The 14,225-nt window shown below is 41.3% G+C and overlaps 1 protein-coding gene across 2 annotated transcripts; it reads right to left on the bottom strand.

Annotated features, from left to right (window-relative positions):
• Positions 1-31: 31 nt before the first annotated feature.
• Positions 32-14,010, bottom strand: LOC127612732 (von Willebrand factor A domain-containing protein 7-like). Of its 2 annotated transcripts, XR_007965929.1 has the most exons (20): positions 13,830-14,010; positions 13,243-13,474; positions 11,871-12,084; positions 11,405-11,490; positions 11,187-11,280; positions 10,019-10,147; positions 9,269-9,455; positions 7,244-7,413; positions 5,781-5,893; positions 5,509-5,625; positions 5,142-5,318; positions 4,933-5,062; positions 4,678-4,830; positions 4,495-4,587; positions 4,089-4,198; positions 3,481-3,645; positions 2,864-3,187; positions 2,296-2,598; positions 416-1,268; positions 32-376 (listed from the first exon to the last, which is right to left on the bottom strand). XR_007965929.1 is itself a non-coding variant. In XM_052083505.1 (19 exons), exons 2-19 carry the CDS (start codon positions 13,435-13,437, stop codon positions 837-839), a joined length of 3,192 nt encoding a protein of 1,063 aa, XP_051939465.1. In that variant the 5' UTR covers positions 13,438-13,474; positions 13,830-14,010; the 3' UTR covers positions 32-836. The 2 variants fall into 2 exon arrangements, 1 of the variants encoding a protein (XP_051939465.1); XM_052083505.1 differs by having other exon boundaries at positions 32-1,268.
• Positions 14,011-14,225: the final 215 nt, after the last annotated feature.

Here is a 14,225-nt window from a genome sequence, read left to right as displayed (position 1 = left end):
GCTTCGATAATTAAAAAAAAGCGCTCACATGTGGTTTGGGAATGGATGTGTTAATTCATCATTGATTGATTCATTGACAACAGTAGAGGTGTCAACTGGAGTGGCAAAGCGTTCAGTGGAGGTGGCAGCCGCCACCCCTTTCCAATCCGCAGAGCCGCAGGCGCACTGAGGTTCCTTTGTGAGGTTGTGATGCTGCTTGCCATTTATAATGCTATATTCATATTTTGATCTTAAACTTATTTCTCATACAATCTCTAAATGGTCCACCCCCCCACTAAAATCATCATCAACATCGTCATAATTTATCAGAGTCGTTAGTTCTAATGTGTCTATTCATTCCATAATCCATGCGTTGGTTAAAGTTACACTTTCACAACTTGACTAGAACTACTGCTATTACAATGTACTTTTACACACTAAATCAAAACACAGTATCGGATAATTTGATTTCCTGATAGACAAACTAACTCAACTGTAACTGCATACACCTATATCCATAAATAACTAGATACAAATGCTCAAAGTACCAGATATGTTTCTTCCAACTGATATACAGTGTTCCCACACCTTTCCACTTATTTGGGGGAGGGGGGGGATACTCTATTCTCTGTTATTTGCTGGAAAAAGAAAAAATCAATTCCCCTATCGGCTGTTTCGTGCTCAGACCAAAGCGCTGTCTCGTTAAACATTGTTTTGCCGCCATCTTGTAGTACATTAGTGCATAGAAATTATATTGACGTGAGCTGAGGACCATCAAGTAGTGACTTAACACCATCTGCAAGCAATTATAAGCCCTTTTACGGTATGCAAATCGTGTGGGAACACTGCAATTAGTTTCATTTCCAAAGTGCGAGTGAGGCAAGAATTATCCAGAGACAATATGACGTGCGAAATGCGGGCCCTCCATTGCCTGTGAAAATGTTAGTTGTTGTCGTCAAAGGTGCAACTGTGGTGGATTCTCGGATAGGCTGGCCTATGCAAATGACCTCATTTCCGGCCTTGTCCATAGCAGACAGATCCACTCTACTTTCACAGCAGGAGGCCTGGTAGGAGGCCACGGTGATGTTCTCGCCCCCTGGCCTGACCACTGTGGATGTGTTGAGGGTGCCGTTGCCTGCACGAATGGTGACGTTGTCGACGCCCACTCCATTGATGCCGTCACTCACATTGACCACAAACACCCACTGAGAGGAGTTGCAAGGCGATGAAGAGGATGGACAGGTGGATGTGCTGACCTCCTGGCACATCGGAGGGAGAACATCGCTCACCTGGATTACAGAAAGCGAATGAACAAGCTCAAGCGGGTGTGTCATAACGGTCTAGAAATACTGTACTGACCCTTTGTGCTAAAACTTCAGTATGAGTGCCGTCCCAGTACCCTCATTTAAAAAGATAGTGAGGGATACTGTTATAATAGCTGCAACCTTTTAGCCTGTTATCAACCTTATTCGTCATATACGATTATGGTATGTATTATGTAAATACAGTATGTAACTGTATCCCCTTGTAGTTTGACTCAATGAACCCCGCCTACCCCGTGAAGTTCTGCTCTTTCTTACAGTGGACTCTGCTAGATGTTCCCATCAGAGTCTCACAAAACATTTGGATCTGCCAGTTCAGGCTGGCGTTTTCCCCTACAATCGAAGCCAACAGTTGACAGCTACGCCTCTCTCTTTACTGCTCTTTAATTGATTATTGAACTGCGGCCTAAAGTGTCCCTATTTTAAGTGCGGATGTGGACACCCTGATCTCTGAATACGGTGTTTGTTATGGCTAATCCGTGACGAGCACCGTCTCCGAGAACTCCAAAAAGAGAGTGTACTCTGAACGACTCTTTGGTGCATAAGCGCAAACAACAGTCTGGAGGTATTTACCCCACCCAAAGGCAGTAGGAGACTGTTGCATCTATTTGTCACTCTCTTTGTTCGTATCCAACTTGCTCATGTCCCTTGAAGAGGTAGATACACTTTTCACAACGACCGGTTGCTGTAACCACAGGAGGTTTTGAGGTTCCCTCACGAAAATATGCTCTTTCTCTGAGGCCTTGGTACACTCTCAGTTGTGTTGTACTGTTCTGATAACGCACTGTTTGTCTTTCAGTGGGCGGTGTTTTATTCAGTGTGTGTGGGTTGATAAAACCTACTTTGTTTCCAATGAAACAGTCTGTAAAATCAATTTTAAAAGAGTTCCTCATCTTCAGTATCGGGTGTTAAAATGTTTTTCGAAAGTCTTCAGTTGTTTGAATGCAATAGTTAATTTTTGTGCTACAAGTGCTGTTGTGGTAGAATGTCTCACCCGGCCCATGCAAAGAGCCACATTTCCCACGTTGTCTCGAACAGACAGCTCCACTCTGTCTTCACAGCAGGAGGCCTGGTAGGAGGCCTCGGTGATGATTTCGCCCCCTTCCCCCACCAAAGTTCTCGTACGAAGCATGCCCGTCCCTTCGCGGATAACGATGCTGTCAATTCCCGTCCCATCGACTCCGTCGGTCACTTGGACAACCCACATCCACTGAGAAGAGCCACAGCGTGACAAATCGGCTGGGCAATTGGCAAATTTACGGACAACCTGGCACACTGGCCTGGTCAAATCATCCACCTGGAGACACACAAATGTAGAAGCATTAACAAAATGTAAATATCAGTGGTGAAATTGTTATTAGCAAACCTGCAATTGCAATTTTGAGACACAAAATTGCAGTTTCATTTAAAATACTGTATTTATCTGTGATTGAGTCACTCAATAAACTAGGAAAACCATTTAAAACATCTTACTGACAATATTACGGATTTTTCTTCCCGCAACCAGTTTATACGACACTGTTGATCAAAATCTGAAATAACCTTGATTACTCTTCTCTTACCTCAGCACCAACTGAAAACCGAAGGACAGCAAAGTTGAGATCGGTTGCATCTTCATTTTCCGCCACAATCGTAAGCGTCAGGTCAGTTCCCAATGTTACATTTGCAGGAGCGGTTAGGGTCACAGTGTCGTTGGCTTTCCCGCCGCTGTCTGCTTCTACGGTGAGAGACATTGGCGATGACGAAATAAAGTTGCGGTTGTTGAAAGCACGGATCGTGAATGTCCCGTTTGTAGTCTCGTCAGGGACTCCTCCGGTCATTATGATGACAGTGAAAGGGATAGAGACGTTTGAGCCTGGTTCTATGTTGGTGATGTTGACTTGAGCCTGAAAAAGTGGGACAGCCATTTTAGAGTTTGTTCATAACTTACAGCTTTGATTTTTTAAAAATGTTTTTTGTTTGGTTAGCTTAAAAGCTATCGATCATCCAAACCCTGGTGGGTATCGAGCAAATGGAGCAGTCAAAGACTGCTTGAAGAACTGTTATGGGCCTCGTTGCAAATGCATTTCTTGAGACTGAATCCAACATTCATAAAACATGATTGAAATGTTGTTCAAGCTTGAGGCCAAAGGTGAGATCGGCTCTCACATGGTCGAGAATTGAAAAAGTTTAGGCTCACAATCACAGTGATGTTCGAAGTCCTGATTCGAGTGTGGGCCTGCCTTTGGAACATGCTTGGAGTTGACTGTGAGGATGAGTCGCTGCCCCCTCCTTTCAATCGAACCACAAAATCTCCTGCTGGAATTTCATTGAATTTCACCAAGAAGCCAGTTGTTCCTAATGCCTGAGAGAAAGTACAAGAAAAATAATTAAAAAAATGCAATTCTACCTGTAATTTTATGAGGGGTTTGATTTGAATTAGGCTTGCTCTGTCATCCAATCGTTTCCGAATCAGGAAAATTGTTGGCCTCACAAAACATTTATTTGTAAAGAGACTATATTTTAGGTTTTACCGATTACCTAACACAATATCCAATGTCATACCACTAGGATGCAGAAGTCTGAGTTAAAACAGCTAATTGGATTGATGATGAGTCCTCGAGTAAATATTGTCAATTCTCGAGGTTGGTTATGGAAAGTTGAGTTGAATCAGTCAATTTTCAAACAACCATCACATTTTCTGAGATAACTGCTCTAAGTTGGGGCAAAATATTTCTAGGTTTGTTATTTGGTGTTTGAGGCTTAGCCTTTGGTGTATTCTCTTTTTAATGAATATATCCAACATGCCTGCAATATTCCGTTGACCGCTGTTGGGCCCGAGCTGTCATACAGTGTGACCTCTGTTACGTTTACCCTGTCACTTCCTGTTGCTGTGACAAAGATAGTGGCATTACCCCCTAGAAGTTTGCACAAGAGAAAACGGCACATGATCAAAATGAATCCGAGACATGCCTCAGCTCGATGCTGCTCCCGGATTTTGAAGGAAAAAAAAGTGTGGCTCCGTGCATAGGAAGTAAAAGCATTTGTGTTCTTGCTCATGGGGACAGTCATCTACTTTGCACAGCTACTTTCATGCATGTACAATATTCTGAGTTGCCAAGTACAAGTAAAGTACACTGTCGAACCCTATGAGTGTGGACATGGATAGATAATAACAAGGTGTGTGATTTTGCAATCAAAGACGATGTTTGACCTGTAATAGGACGTGCCTCCTTCAGAAAGAAGTCTGCAACGGGTGCTTCACTTTCTTCCACATGGTAGTAAATAAAGTTCACTGGACTTTGACCTGATGTCAACATTGGTAGAACAAATACAGTATTTACAATTTTCAACACATCTTTGTAAGAGATCATTTATGTTCCATCCTTTGACTGACCTGTAACCTTAACCGAGTATTGATCATTAGAGACAATACGGATTTCCCACAGTCCTGTTTCATTGATATTGTTGAGCCTCAATCGTCGTAGATTACCCGTCGAGGTCGAAGACGCCAGAGAGCCACTGGACTCACCGGAATTCTGAGATACTCCTGCAAAGGTAGGAAAGGGATGCTCAAGATGCACAAACGGTTGGTGATTTCCCAGCTGATGTTTAGTCAACTGGAAAAGTTGGACGAGACGAGCCATCATACCTGTGGAGCTGGTCAGAATAAAAGTGAGAGATGATTCCCCCGTGATGGAGATAATTATGTTCCTTAGTGAGCTATCAAGGGTAAATGAGAATGTTTCGGTCTGGCTGCTCATTTCTTGAAAAACTGTTACCTGAAAAACATGGGGAATATATACAGTATATTTTCTGTATCTACTTTGTAGACGTGTTTTTCCTCGTTCCTTTTATTACCGTTGCACTGCCTGTGGAATCCTCTATAACGTTTGTAACCATGGGGAGATCTCGCTTGCTGACCTCAATGGTCTGACCACCAGATGCTCTGGCAAGGTCACGGTAAAGCTGAGCACCTTCTGGGGTCACCACTCTTTTGCGCCGACTGGATAGTGTTTCTGTCAGCAAGAATGTTACCTGAAAATGCCAGCAAACATCTTAGACATTTTCATCTCTTCTTTTGATCGGATAAGGACACCTAGTGAAGAGTTGAAGTTATCGTCGGAGTTTTGTGAGTTTTAATTAACCCCTACTGTAATACATACTGTCATAGTTCTAGGAAGCTGGTCTAAAATTTATGCGGGGAAAAGGATTTCAAAAGTCTTACCACAGACTTGGTGCTCTCAATAAGAGCAGTGATGGTGCTCTTTAAATGAACGTCTTTTGCTGATGCATCAGTGAAGACAAATATTTCAGTTGAGGATGGAGCCATGGTAAGGGCAAGCTGTGAGCAAAAAACCAAACAAAAAACTGTACATTGCAAAATAACAAGTGTTCACATTTCAACTGATTGGAATAAAAAGCCAATTAATTTAGATGGAATCTGATTATGCATTTCGTTTCCAAATGAGAAACGTATATTCGTATAACAAGAGACACCTGCAGTCCAGACAAGCTCATCTCTGGGTTGTCACCTCCTCCATTAGGAGTCAGTTTATTGAGCCCTTCTTTGATTGTGTCTGCATCGGTTGTCATGATTGGAGGTCCAACATCTGCAAAGAGTGATACATTTGTCAGATCAATATTCAGTATTTTATTTTTTATTGGAGCTTTTGTTTCATGTTTGGTACAACACAGCGCCATGCAATAGCCTCTTGGAGAAACAGCAGTCAAAGTTTCTTCGAACTTCTGTAACACAACCCAGTTTAAACATTTCTTCTGTTCAACACAAACTTTTTATACCTGCCCTTAAAAAATAGATGCAGTCATTCAACCTTCTATGTGATCAACATCTGGGCTCGGAATCTCTCAAAAGCTTTCTTTTTGGTCATCATTCTTTTGGGATTTTTCTTGAAGCATCTTTTCTTTTTGTTCATTTTCCAATTTGGATCTTTCTTTCTCTTTCTTTCTTTCTTTCTTTCTTTCTTTTTTCTTTGATTCAGTGTTGGGGGCTGGCTTTTTCCAGAAACATGCATACTGTCAATGTTTATGTCTGCTGTTTCAAAAGAAATTGTCCTCCCTCAGAAATTAGGCAATGCAAGGCAGCTTTATTTAGACAGCTGGCAAATATCACAGTGATTAATCATTTCAATATATTTTCTGATGATGAAGAACAGAAGATCCTCTTTTTTGTCAAATATACTGGATATGCATTCACAAAATTTGACCTCTGCATTTCTTGAGCCAATGGGTGTCAAACTAATTTTTGTCATGTTTTGAATTACGTCTTCCCCCGGAGGGCCGTTACGACAGTGAAACCAAATAAATGTTTAATCGTCACATCGTATTATAACTTGCACACACAAAAACAAAAAAAGATAGATTTTTAGTTTTTTTATTACTAGTCAACTACTGGATATGTTTATTTGTTTAATTATGATAGTAAGTGTAAAGCAAGTCACAAAATTATTGCAAAATGTCACCGTTATTTCTTACGTATGACAAATTGAGATTTCGGTACAGATTTAAGCAAGGATCATGGAAGTTGAAACAAATGATTTGCTTTCGTGGCAGACCGGATCTGGTCCCCGGGCCTTGACCTTTTTGTGCATTAGAGCGACAACACACTGTTAGCAGCACCCATTGGAGAGGGGGCTGCAAGTTTGGGTATTGGTGCCTTGCTCAAGGACACCACAGCCTTATGTCCGCCAGTTCTTGAAGCGGGACGCACCTGCTGGCAGCTGAAGATTATAACTGCTTGTCTACACCTTCCCTATTGCCGTTGTCAGATATGGCTTACTCCTAGACTTCCTGTGCGTGTTTTTGTAGTGGCAAGCCCCCTCACCCCAATCCCCTGTCGGTCGATGCGCAGCTCTCTACCCCTCGGTCTTTGTAGCACACGCTGACCTCGCTCTGGCACACTAAACCTCTTTTCCTAGAATCGCCCCTGGCACACCGCCTACCTGGATCATTGAAAGGAACCAATATGTAGGCCGACGGCTCCAGTAGGGTTCCATTCCTGCGGTCGATGAGTTCAAAAGTGAATCTCCTGGCTTCGTTTATTTCTGCACCCATACTGCGTGTGGTGTCGATGACAAAACACAGCGCAGAGGACTGGGAGAGGCCCATCAGTCTGCAGGAATAAGAAAAAAATGTGATTGTCATTACAGAGGTAAGAACTTTATATACTTTGCTCAAAGCATTGCAAAGACGAATACACCAGATACACAAGCACAGCATTACGTTGTATCCATCCACCCATTTATTTGGAATCGGGTCGCAGAGGCAACAGGCTGCTGACTCTCTTCCAGGATAAGGTGCCACCAGAAGAGCCTTCTCTGGCTGAGGAACAGATTTGGAGATTCAGAATCTCCTCTTAGCTGTTTCACATACTGTTCCACTCCAGGAACAGAGAGATGTGCAAAGTGGTGTATCCGCCTGAGCGGTTACTCTCCCAACAAAATGATCAGAAGCAGAGGTGTAATCAACAAAAACAACAAAAAAAATCTTTCATCTTCCAATCTCCCTCTCCCTGTCGATGATCATTCATGAACGGCCATCAAACCATTCTTTGGGGCATCCATTTGATGGCAAATTTCTTCTGGCCACCCCCACTCCCATGAATTAAATTATATCATGGGGCACCCGTATTACAAAAGGGGATATCCAGCCTACCACATTACGAATATACACTATGTCAACGGTAAATTTCAAAATCTCTCTCCAATAAAAAGACAGTTCAATATGTATCTCGATATATACACCAAACAAAAATGACAAATACAAAAATCTTCATATGCCACACCAGTGAGGTCGGATGGATGATCTTGACAAAGGGGAAATGTTCACTAACAAAGATTTAGACTGATTTGTGAACGATATTTAATAGAAATGACCTTTTGTGTTTGCAGGAAAACGTTTTAGAACTTTGAGTCCAGCTCTTGAAAAACAAGAGCAAAACGACAAAAGTCTCACGTTTATATTTTTCTTCAGTGTAACGATTAATATGGAACGATTCAATTTGATGCACTCGCATCATTTAAATCAAAACCGATGTTCTGGTTCATATCACAACACAAATTTCTATGCATGCTAACCCCCACCAAGTCTGCATGGCGAAAACAGTGAAATCATAAACTAAGGCCAAGACACAGCACCCTTATGTCCTCATTCCATGAGGGGACAAAACATTCCACTTTCCACCTTGCCTTCTGCCATATTTTTAAGCATTGTGACATGCATTTTGTTTCATTGTATTCTTCTTCTCTTAATCTCTGAATAATCTCGCGCCACCTTACCTCTCTGAGCTCATCCGCCCCTACACACCTGCCCGGCGCCTCAGGTCTGTGGACCAGTCTTTGTTAGAAGTACCAAGAACTAAACTGAGGCTCAGAGGGGATCGAGCCTTTTCTGTTGCTGGTCCCTCTCTCTGGAATGACCTCCCACTGAACATTCGGCAAGCCTCCTCGCTGCCCATCTTCAAAGCCCTCCTCAAAACTCACTTGTATTCTTTGGCGTTCGACTCAGCATGACTTAGATTTGTTCTTGATTTTACTGCTTGGTGCTTTCTACCGCCTTTATTACCGATTCGTCTTACTGTTTATTGTGCATGTTAAATTGCTCCATGTACAGCACTTTGTATGCAGCGATGGCTGTTTGAAAGTGCTCTATAAATACTGTTGAGTTGACTTGACTTGACTTCTTCACCCCATGAGATGCGCCCTGTTTTGTTTTGTTATTTTTTTGACGATTCACCTCATCTCATTCCATTCTTCAGATCTGTGTAATGATTTGTGTGTCAGAGGGAAGAAGCCAAAGAATAATTCCTGGACTCAAATTTGTTAAATACGGAAGTAAAAACAACAACGACATTTCAAACACTGAAAGCACGTTTCGATCATGGTTTCTTGAATTTCTCCCTGTTTTCTTAAATGCCTTTATTCTGATCAACAGATCACCATCAGTTGTCCTTGGAACCTTTCCCTTACCGTAGAAAGTTCTTTTCTCCTCCAGCTAATCTGATGTCCTCCAGAAGTTGCATTGTAGCATTCCCAGCCAAATTGGCTGCTTGAAAGTGAAGTGAGCCATGCCTAGATTTAACGTGCTCCTTATTGATGCCTCCCACTGGGTCACGTAAACTCGTCAGGTCGAAATCACCTCCATGGCTGCATTTACCTCGGAAGAAAAAGACACAACAAGATTGTATGCCAGTCAACCTTTTCAAGGTTAAAACCATCCCACATTCAACTAGAGCGGCATGAAACCAGATACACTCAGGATTGCTTTCACCGACAAATGTTGAATTGAATTCATCTTGCGTCTTCTGTTTTGGGAGTGCCAAGCCATACGTTAAAAGCAAAATTATGCATGATGAGCTCTCAGCATGACATCGGTGAAACAAAACATGGTTTTTATGTGGTTGCTCGTGAAAATTCGTCCCTCTTATGACACTCAGTAATATCTTTATTGTTGCCAACAGCGCCTGAAATATGTCGGTGTGAAAAAGCAATTTTGCACCTTCATTTGGGGATCTTTGTCAAAGATCCCAATCTTAAATCAGGTGCATAATGCCCTGCATCAAACAGACTGTGAGAGCAAACACAATTTAGGGTCCACTCTTTGAGATCTTAGTCAATCAGGCCTTCTTTTCCATTGGTTTGCTATTTTATTTACAGTAGATATATTGATGATTAACCATGAAAGAAAGACTCTTCACGCAGTTCCTCATAGTTAGTTACCTCGTGGCTTTTCTGAGGAGAAGGGGCTGAAGTAGCCTGAGGTGAGACGCTTCAGCAGTAGCACATTAGACACAAGGTTGTCATCACAGTTGTCTCCATTACAGTTTCTACAGGTGGGCATTAATGGCCCTGCAAACAAATGAAGCAAATGTGAGAAAAATCACATCCTACAATGATATAAATCAGTTCTGAGTGGCCCTAATGTACATTTAGATGCTGTCAGTTTGATTTTCCAACCATCGTGAGGGAAGTTGTTAACAGTAACTCAGTCCATTATGATGATGTTTCAAAACTTTTTTTTTCAAAGAATCCTTTAATTATGTTAAGCATCCTTGGGGTTTCATGAAAGACATTGCAATTGTAATAAAAATAATAATGCACTCCTTAAAAGTATTATTAGTATTGTTGCATGTATGTGACTTGCAATTCGTAATGGATATAAGGCCTGCAATATTTTTTTCCTAAATCTCCCAACTATGAGGGCACTGACTTAGGCAAACCACAAAATATGGACATTGACAATTCAGTGAAGTGAAATCCCCTTCTGTGTCGGAATGTAAAAGTTTAATTACAATAATAATGATAAATTCCATGGCTACATTTATAGGGTGTCATATTTTACAAGGAGCTACCTGACCCAGCATAACAAGCAGGGCAACATTGTTTAAAAAATTAATCAGGTTAGGACATTTGAGTGAGAGAGAGAGAGAGAGAGAGAGAGAGAGAGAGAGAGAGAGAGAGAGAGAGAGATGGCATGTTTATTTGGTTTTATTTAATGATTGAGAGCAAACAAACAACAATAATCACTGAATGGGAACATATTTTTTGAAATGCAAAATAACTAAGTAATAACGCATCTTCAATAATCATTCTTAAAATATTCAGTATAGTGACAGCCCGAATATATATTTATGCTTAGGACATAATATATATCATGGAATAGTATAAATTTAGACATCGTTGTGTCACTTCAATACCTCCGTAGTTGTAGCACGCTATGCAGCCTCAAAGGCCTCTCTTTTACCGGAGATTTTTGTTGCCTTATGTGACGAGAATTAAGTGTCTATCACAGTGCTATCTACGCTCTTGGGGATGGTTACGGTTATACCGCTCTTTGCTGCTGTGGTGGACAGGATGCCCATGAATGTGAAGAAATTCAGTTTCCTACCTGCCAGATTCTCAAGGGGTTGGTCAGGTTCAACCAAAACTTTATAAGGTGCCGTGTTTCCCAACTCCACCCAGTTGCTGTGGCTGTAGAAGTCCTTGGAGGATACAATGATATAATACATGCACACACACTTCACATTGCTTGTTGATACGATCTCACTTCCAAAATGACACCACTTCAGAATTCTCCAATATCAACAAGATTATATTGCAACACACCTGGAGAGTATGAAATATATATCCAAGGCTCAACCGCCCTGTCATGAAGTTATCCGTTCTCACATTGGCCTTCACATTAAACACACCTTAGGAGTACAGAATACAACAGGAGGAGAGTAAGTTAGAGGTGAACTTTCTCTTTCTGTTGTATGTGCTTCTGTTAATTCCTGTTATTCTCAACAGCAATGTTCACACAAAACCAAACAAGAATGAAGGTTGGTCTACTGTCCCAATTGAAGCGATTCTATTCAGAATGAATGTGAAAGTTGCACCATCTGCTGGATACGGTGGAGCATTGCTGTACTTGCAAATGCAAAGTAATGCCCATTGTAGCATTGACTATAGACTCCTCTCCAGCTAAATTAGAATCAGTTTCTCTTCTTCAGTTACAGGGAACAATCTAAGGCACGCACGTGTGTCAGTCTCCATTTCTATGTTTGCTATGTGGTAAGAAGACAGGAAGTACCTTGTGTGATTATGTTCCGTCCTTCCCCGAATGCCTCGTTATCAAAATGGCGCGCTGCAATGAGTAAAAAGTCTGAATCCACAAGTCCATTACGGAAGTGCATATTCCAAAGGGATTCTGTGAACAAGTGACTGGACAGCATTAAGTCTGAAGTATCTGAGGAGTAGGAGGAGCACGCCTCATGAACTTGTTCAATTGTTAGTTTGTCATCAATCTGGAAAAAAAAAGACACAACGGTGTAAATCACAGGGAGCAAACTCAAGGCCTGGGGGCCAGATCCGGCCCGCCAAATCATTTTGTGTGTCAACTTGCTAAAATCTGTACCGAAATGGCAAACTATCATTTAACAATGTAATACATGTGTAATAAATAACGTTGAGATTTTGCAATAATTTTGTTACCCTGTTTACACTCACTTGAACAATCATTGAACAAACTATTAGAATTGACTTGACTGATTTCAAAACAAGTAAGCTATTCATTTGTTGTGTACAAGTAATAATTTGGTGGTTTCATTGCCATAACGGCCCAAGGGAGAACACAACTCCAAATTGTCCCGCGACTAAAATGAGTTTGAAACCCCTGGCGTAAGTGGTAAAGTTTTGATGACCAAATGAAATTTGAGTTAATGTCTGTTATTGTTTAGATTTTCATATTTCACAGTGACAGTGGTTTAACCCTGAACTGTCAGTGCCTTTAAAAAAAATGGTTTAGTTGTTAAGTTGAATGAACAACTGGGACAAATTTAAGCATTATCCCTCCCTCCCGGGTGTCTCATTATGGATTTTCTTTATCCTGTGATGTGGGGTTTGACAAGAATCATTTTACCTCTGTAACAGTTACATTTTTAGCGGAGGGAAAAGTTACGGAACCACTGTGTAAATTTAATTTCCAAAACTAACACCTTCAAAAACATTGCCCCACCTACTGTCCGATGACAGCTGGGATAGGCTCCAGCACGCCCGAGACCCTTGTGAGGATAAAGCCAATTAGAAAATGGAGGGATGGGTGAATGAATATCCTCTGAGAGTGTGAACTGTTCTGGCTGCTCAGTTATTGGCTAAGCTGTACAAAGCAACATGGTCTATGTAGTTCACAATGTATGGCTGGAGCAGGCAGAAGTTTGTTTTTGATAGAGATGTGCTGCTTTTATAATCTGAAAATTACATTGAATACTGTGGCAATTTTAATATCACAATATCATCATTATTGTTATCCCAAGCCATTGCCTCAACCTAGTTTGCAAGATCCAAACGATCACACCCTGGTTCCAAAGCCCAATGGATGAAGTTAGCACATTTTCGAAACAATCCTTAACTTCAAGATGTATGGCATCTAATTGCGATACTTGCATGCACAAGTGCTATCGTACACTCAGATTGAAGTCCCGTTTCTCTGCAGCAGCAAGATATCGGCAGACCTCGGCTGTCTTTTGGAGAATTGCCCTTTCAGTAATGTCACGGTGAGTCATGGAGATACTATCCGGCACTGAGAATGGTTTGAAGCTTTGAGTGAGGCTTGTGAAGGTGAGGACCACCAGCAGCAGGAATGAGCACATATTCCTCATGATGACGATGATGATGATGACGGAAGATGAATACAAACTGAAATTACAATGGAAACATTCTTGAAATGTCACGATTATGCACAAGCTATTGAAACTATTATTTACAACATGCCAGCACACTGCATTTAACTAACAACACTAGAGGTCCATACAGTGAACCAGGTGTTACCAAGTAAAATAAAGAGATTGGAAATACATTAGCGGGTGAACTGAAAACAGCGAGACAGAACGCGCCCCCCTCCCCTAAACATTTTTGTTAACAAAGCAGTGACTGGACAAATAAAAATACACAACTAAGCATATTTCCTGTGTTTGCTGATAACACTAACACTGAACGACTGCTGAGGGGCAATTCCATTTTATAGACCCAATATGTAAATTGGCATACTCACTTCAATACTCATTGAAAAAAGTGCAGCCCGATTTTGAACCTCTTCAGCCTCCCCATGACAACATTCCAAACGCCAAAAATGTGTGTTTCCTCGTTATCTCCCGAGTCCCCTTGTGAGCATTTGACTGAGTACTCTCCTCACTATCTCTTTGACAATTTGAATGGAGATTGAGCGTCGAGAGACAAAATGAAACAACCTGACACAATGACACACCCTTACGCATTTGATTTTTATGACACATTCCTGTAGATGGCCGAAACACAATGCTGTAATTGTATAATTAGGTACTTATTTTTAGAACAATTGCAAGCACAGAAAGTGAAACCTTGAAAGACGGGGTGTGGTTCATTACTTTGTGAACAGTGTGTTGTGAACACTCAACTGTTTAAGAACATA

This window comes from Hippocampus zosterae, chromosome 13 (assembly GCF_025434085.1).
Source record: "Hippocampus zosterae strain Florida chromosome 13, ASM2543408v3, whole genome shotgun sequence".
In the NCBI taxonomy this organism is placed as follows: Eukaryota; Metazoa; Chordata; class Actinopteri; order Syngnathiformes; family Syngnathidae; genus Hippocampus; species Hippocampus zosterae.
This window is presented reverse-complemented; position numbering and strand designations above follow the sequence as displayed.

Coding starts and splice junctions, on each gene's coding strand:
- LOC127612732 (XM_052083505.1), bottom strand. CDS start 13,437: ATGAGGAATATGTGCTCATTCCTGCTGCTGGTGGTCCTCACCTTCACA. Junction 5,894..7,243: donor GGTTCCTTTCAATGATCCAG/GTAGGCGGTGTG, acceptor CACTCTTTGCAG/ATGTTGGACCTCCAATCATG. Junction 4,588..4,677: donor ATACTCGGTTAAGGTTACAG/GTCAGTCAAAGG, acceptor TGTTGACATCAG/GTCAAAGTCCAGTGAACTTT.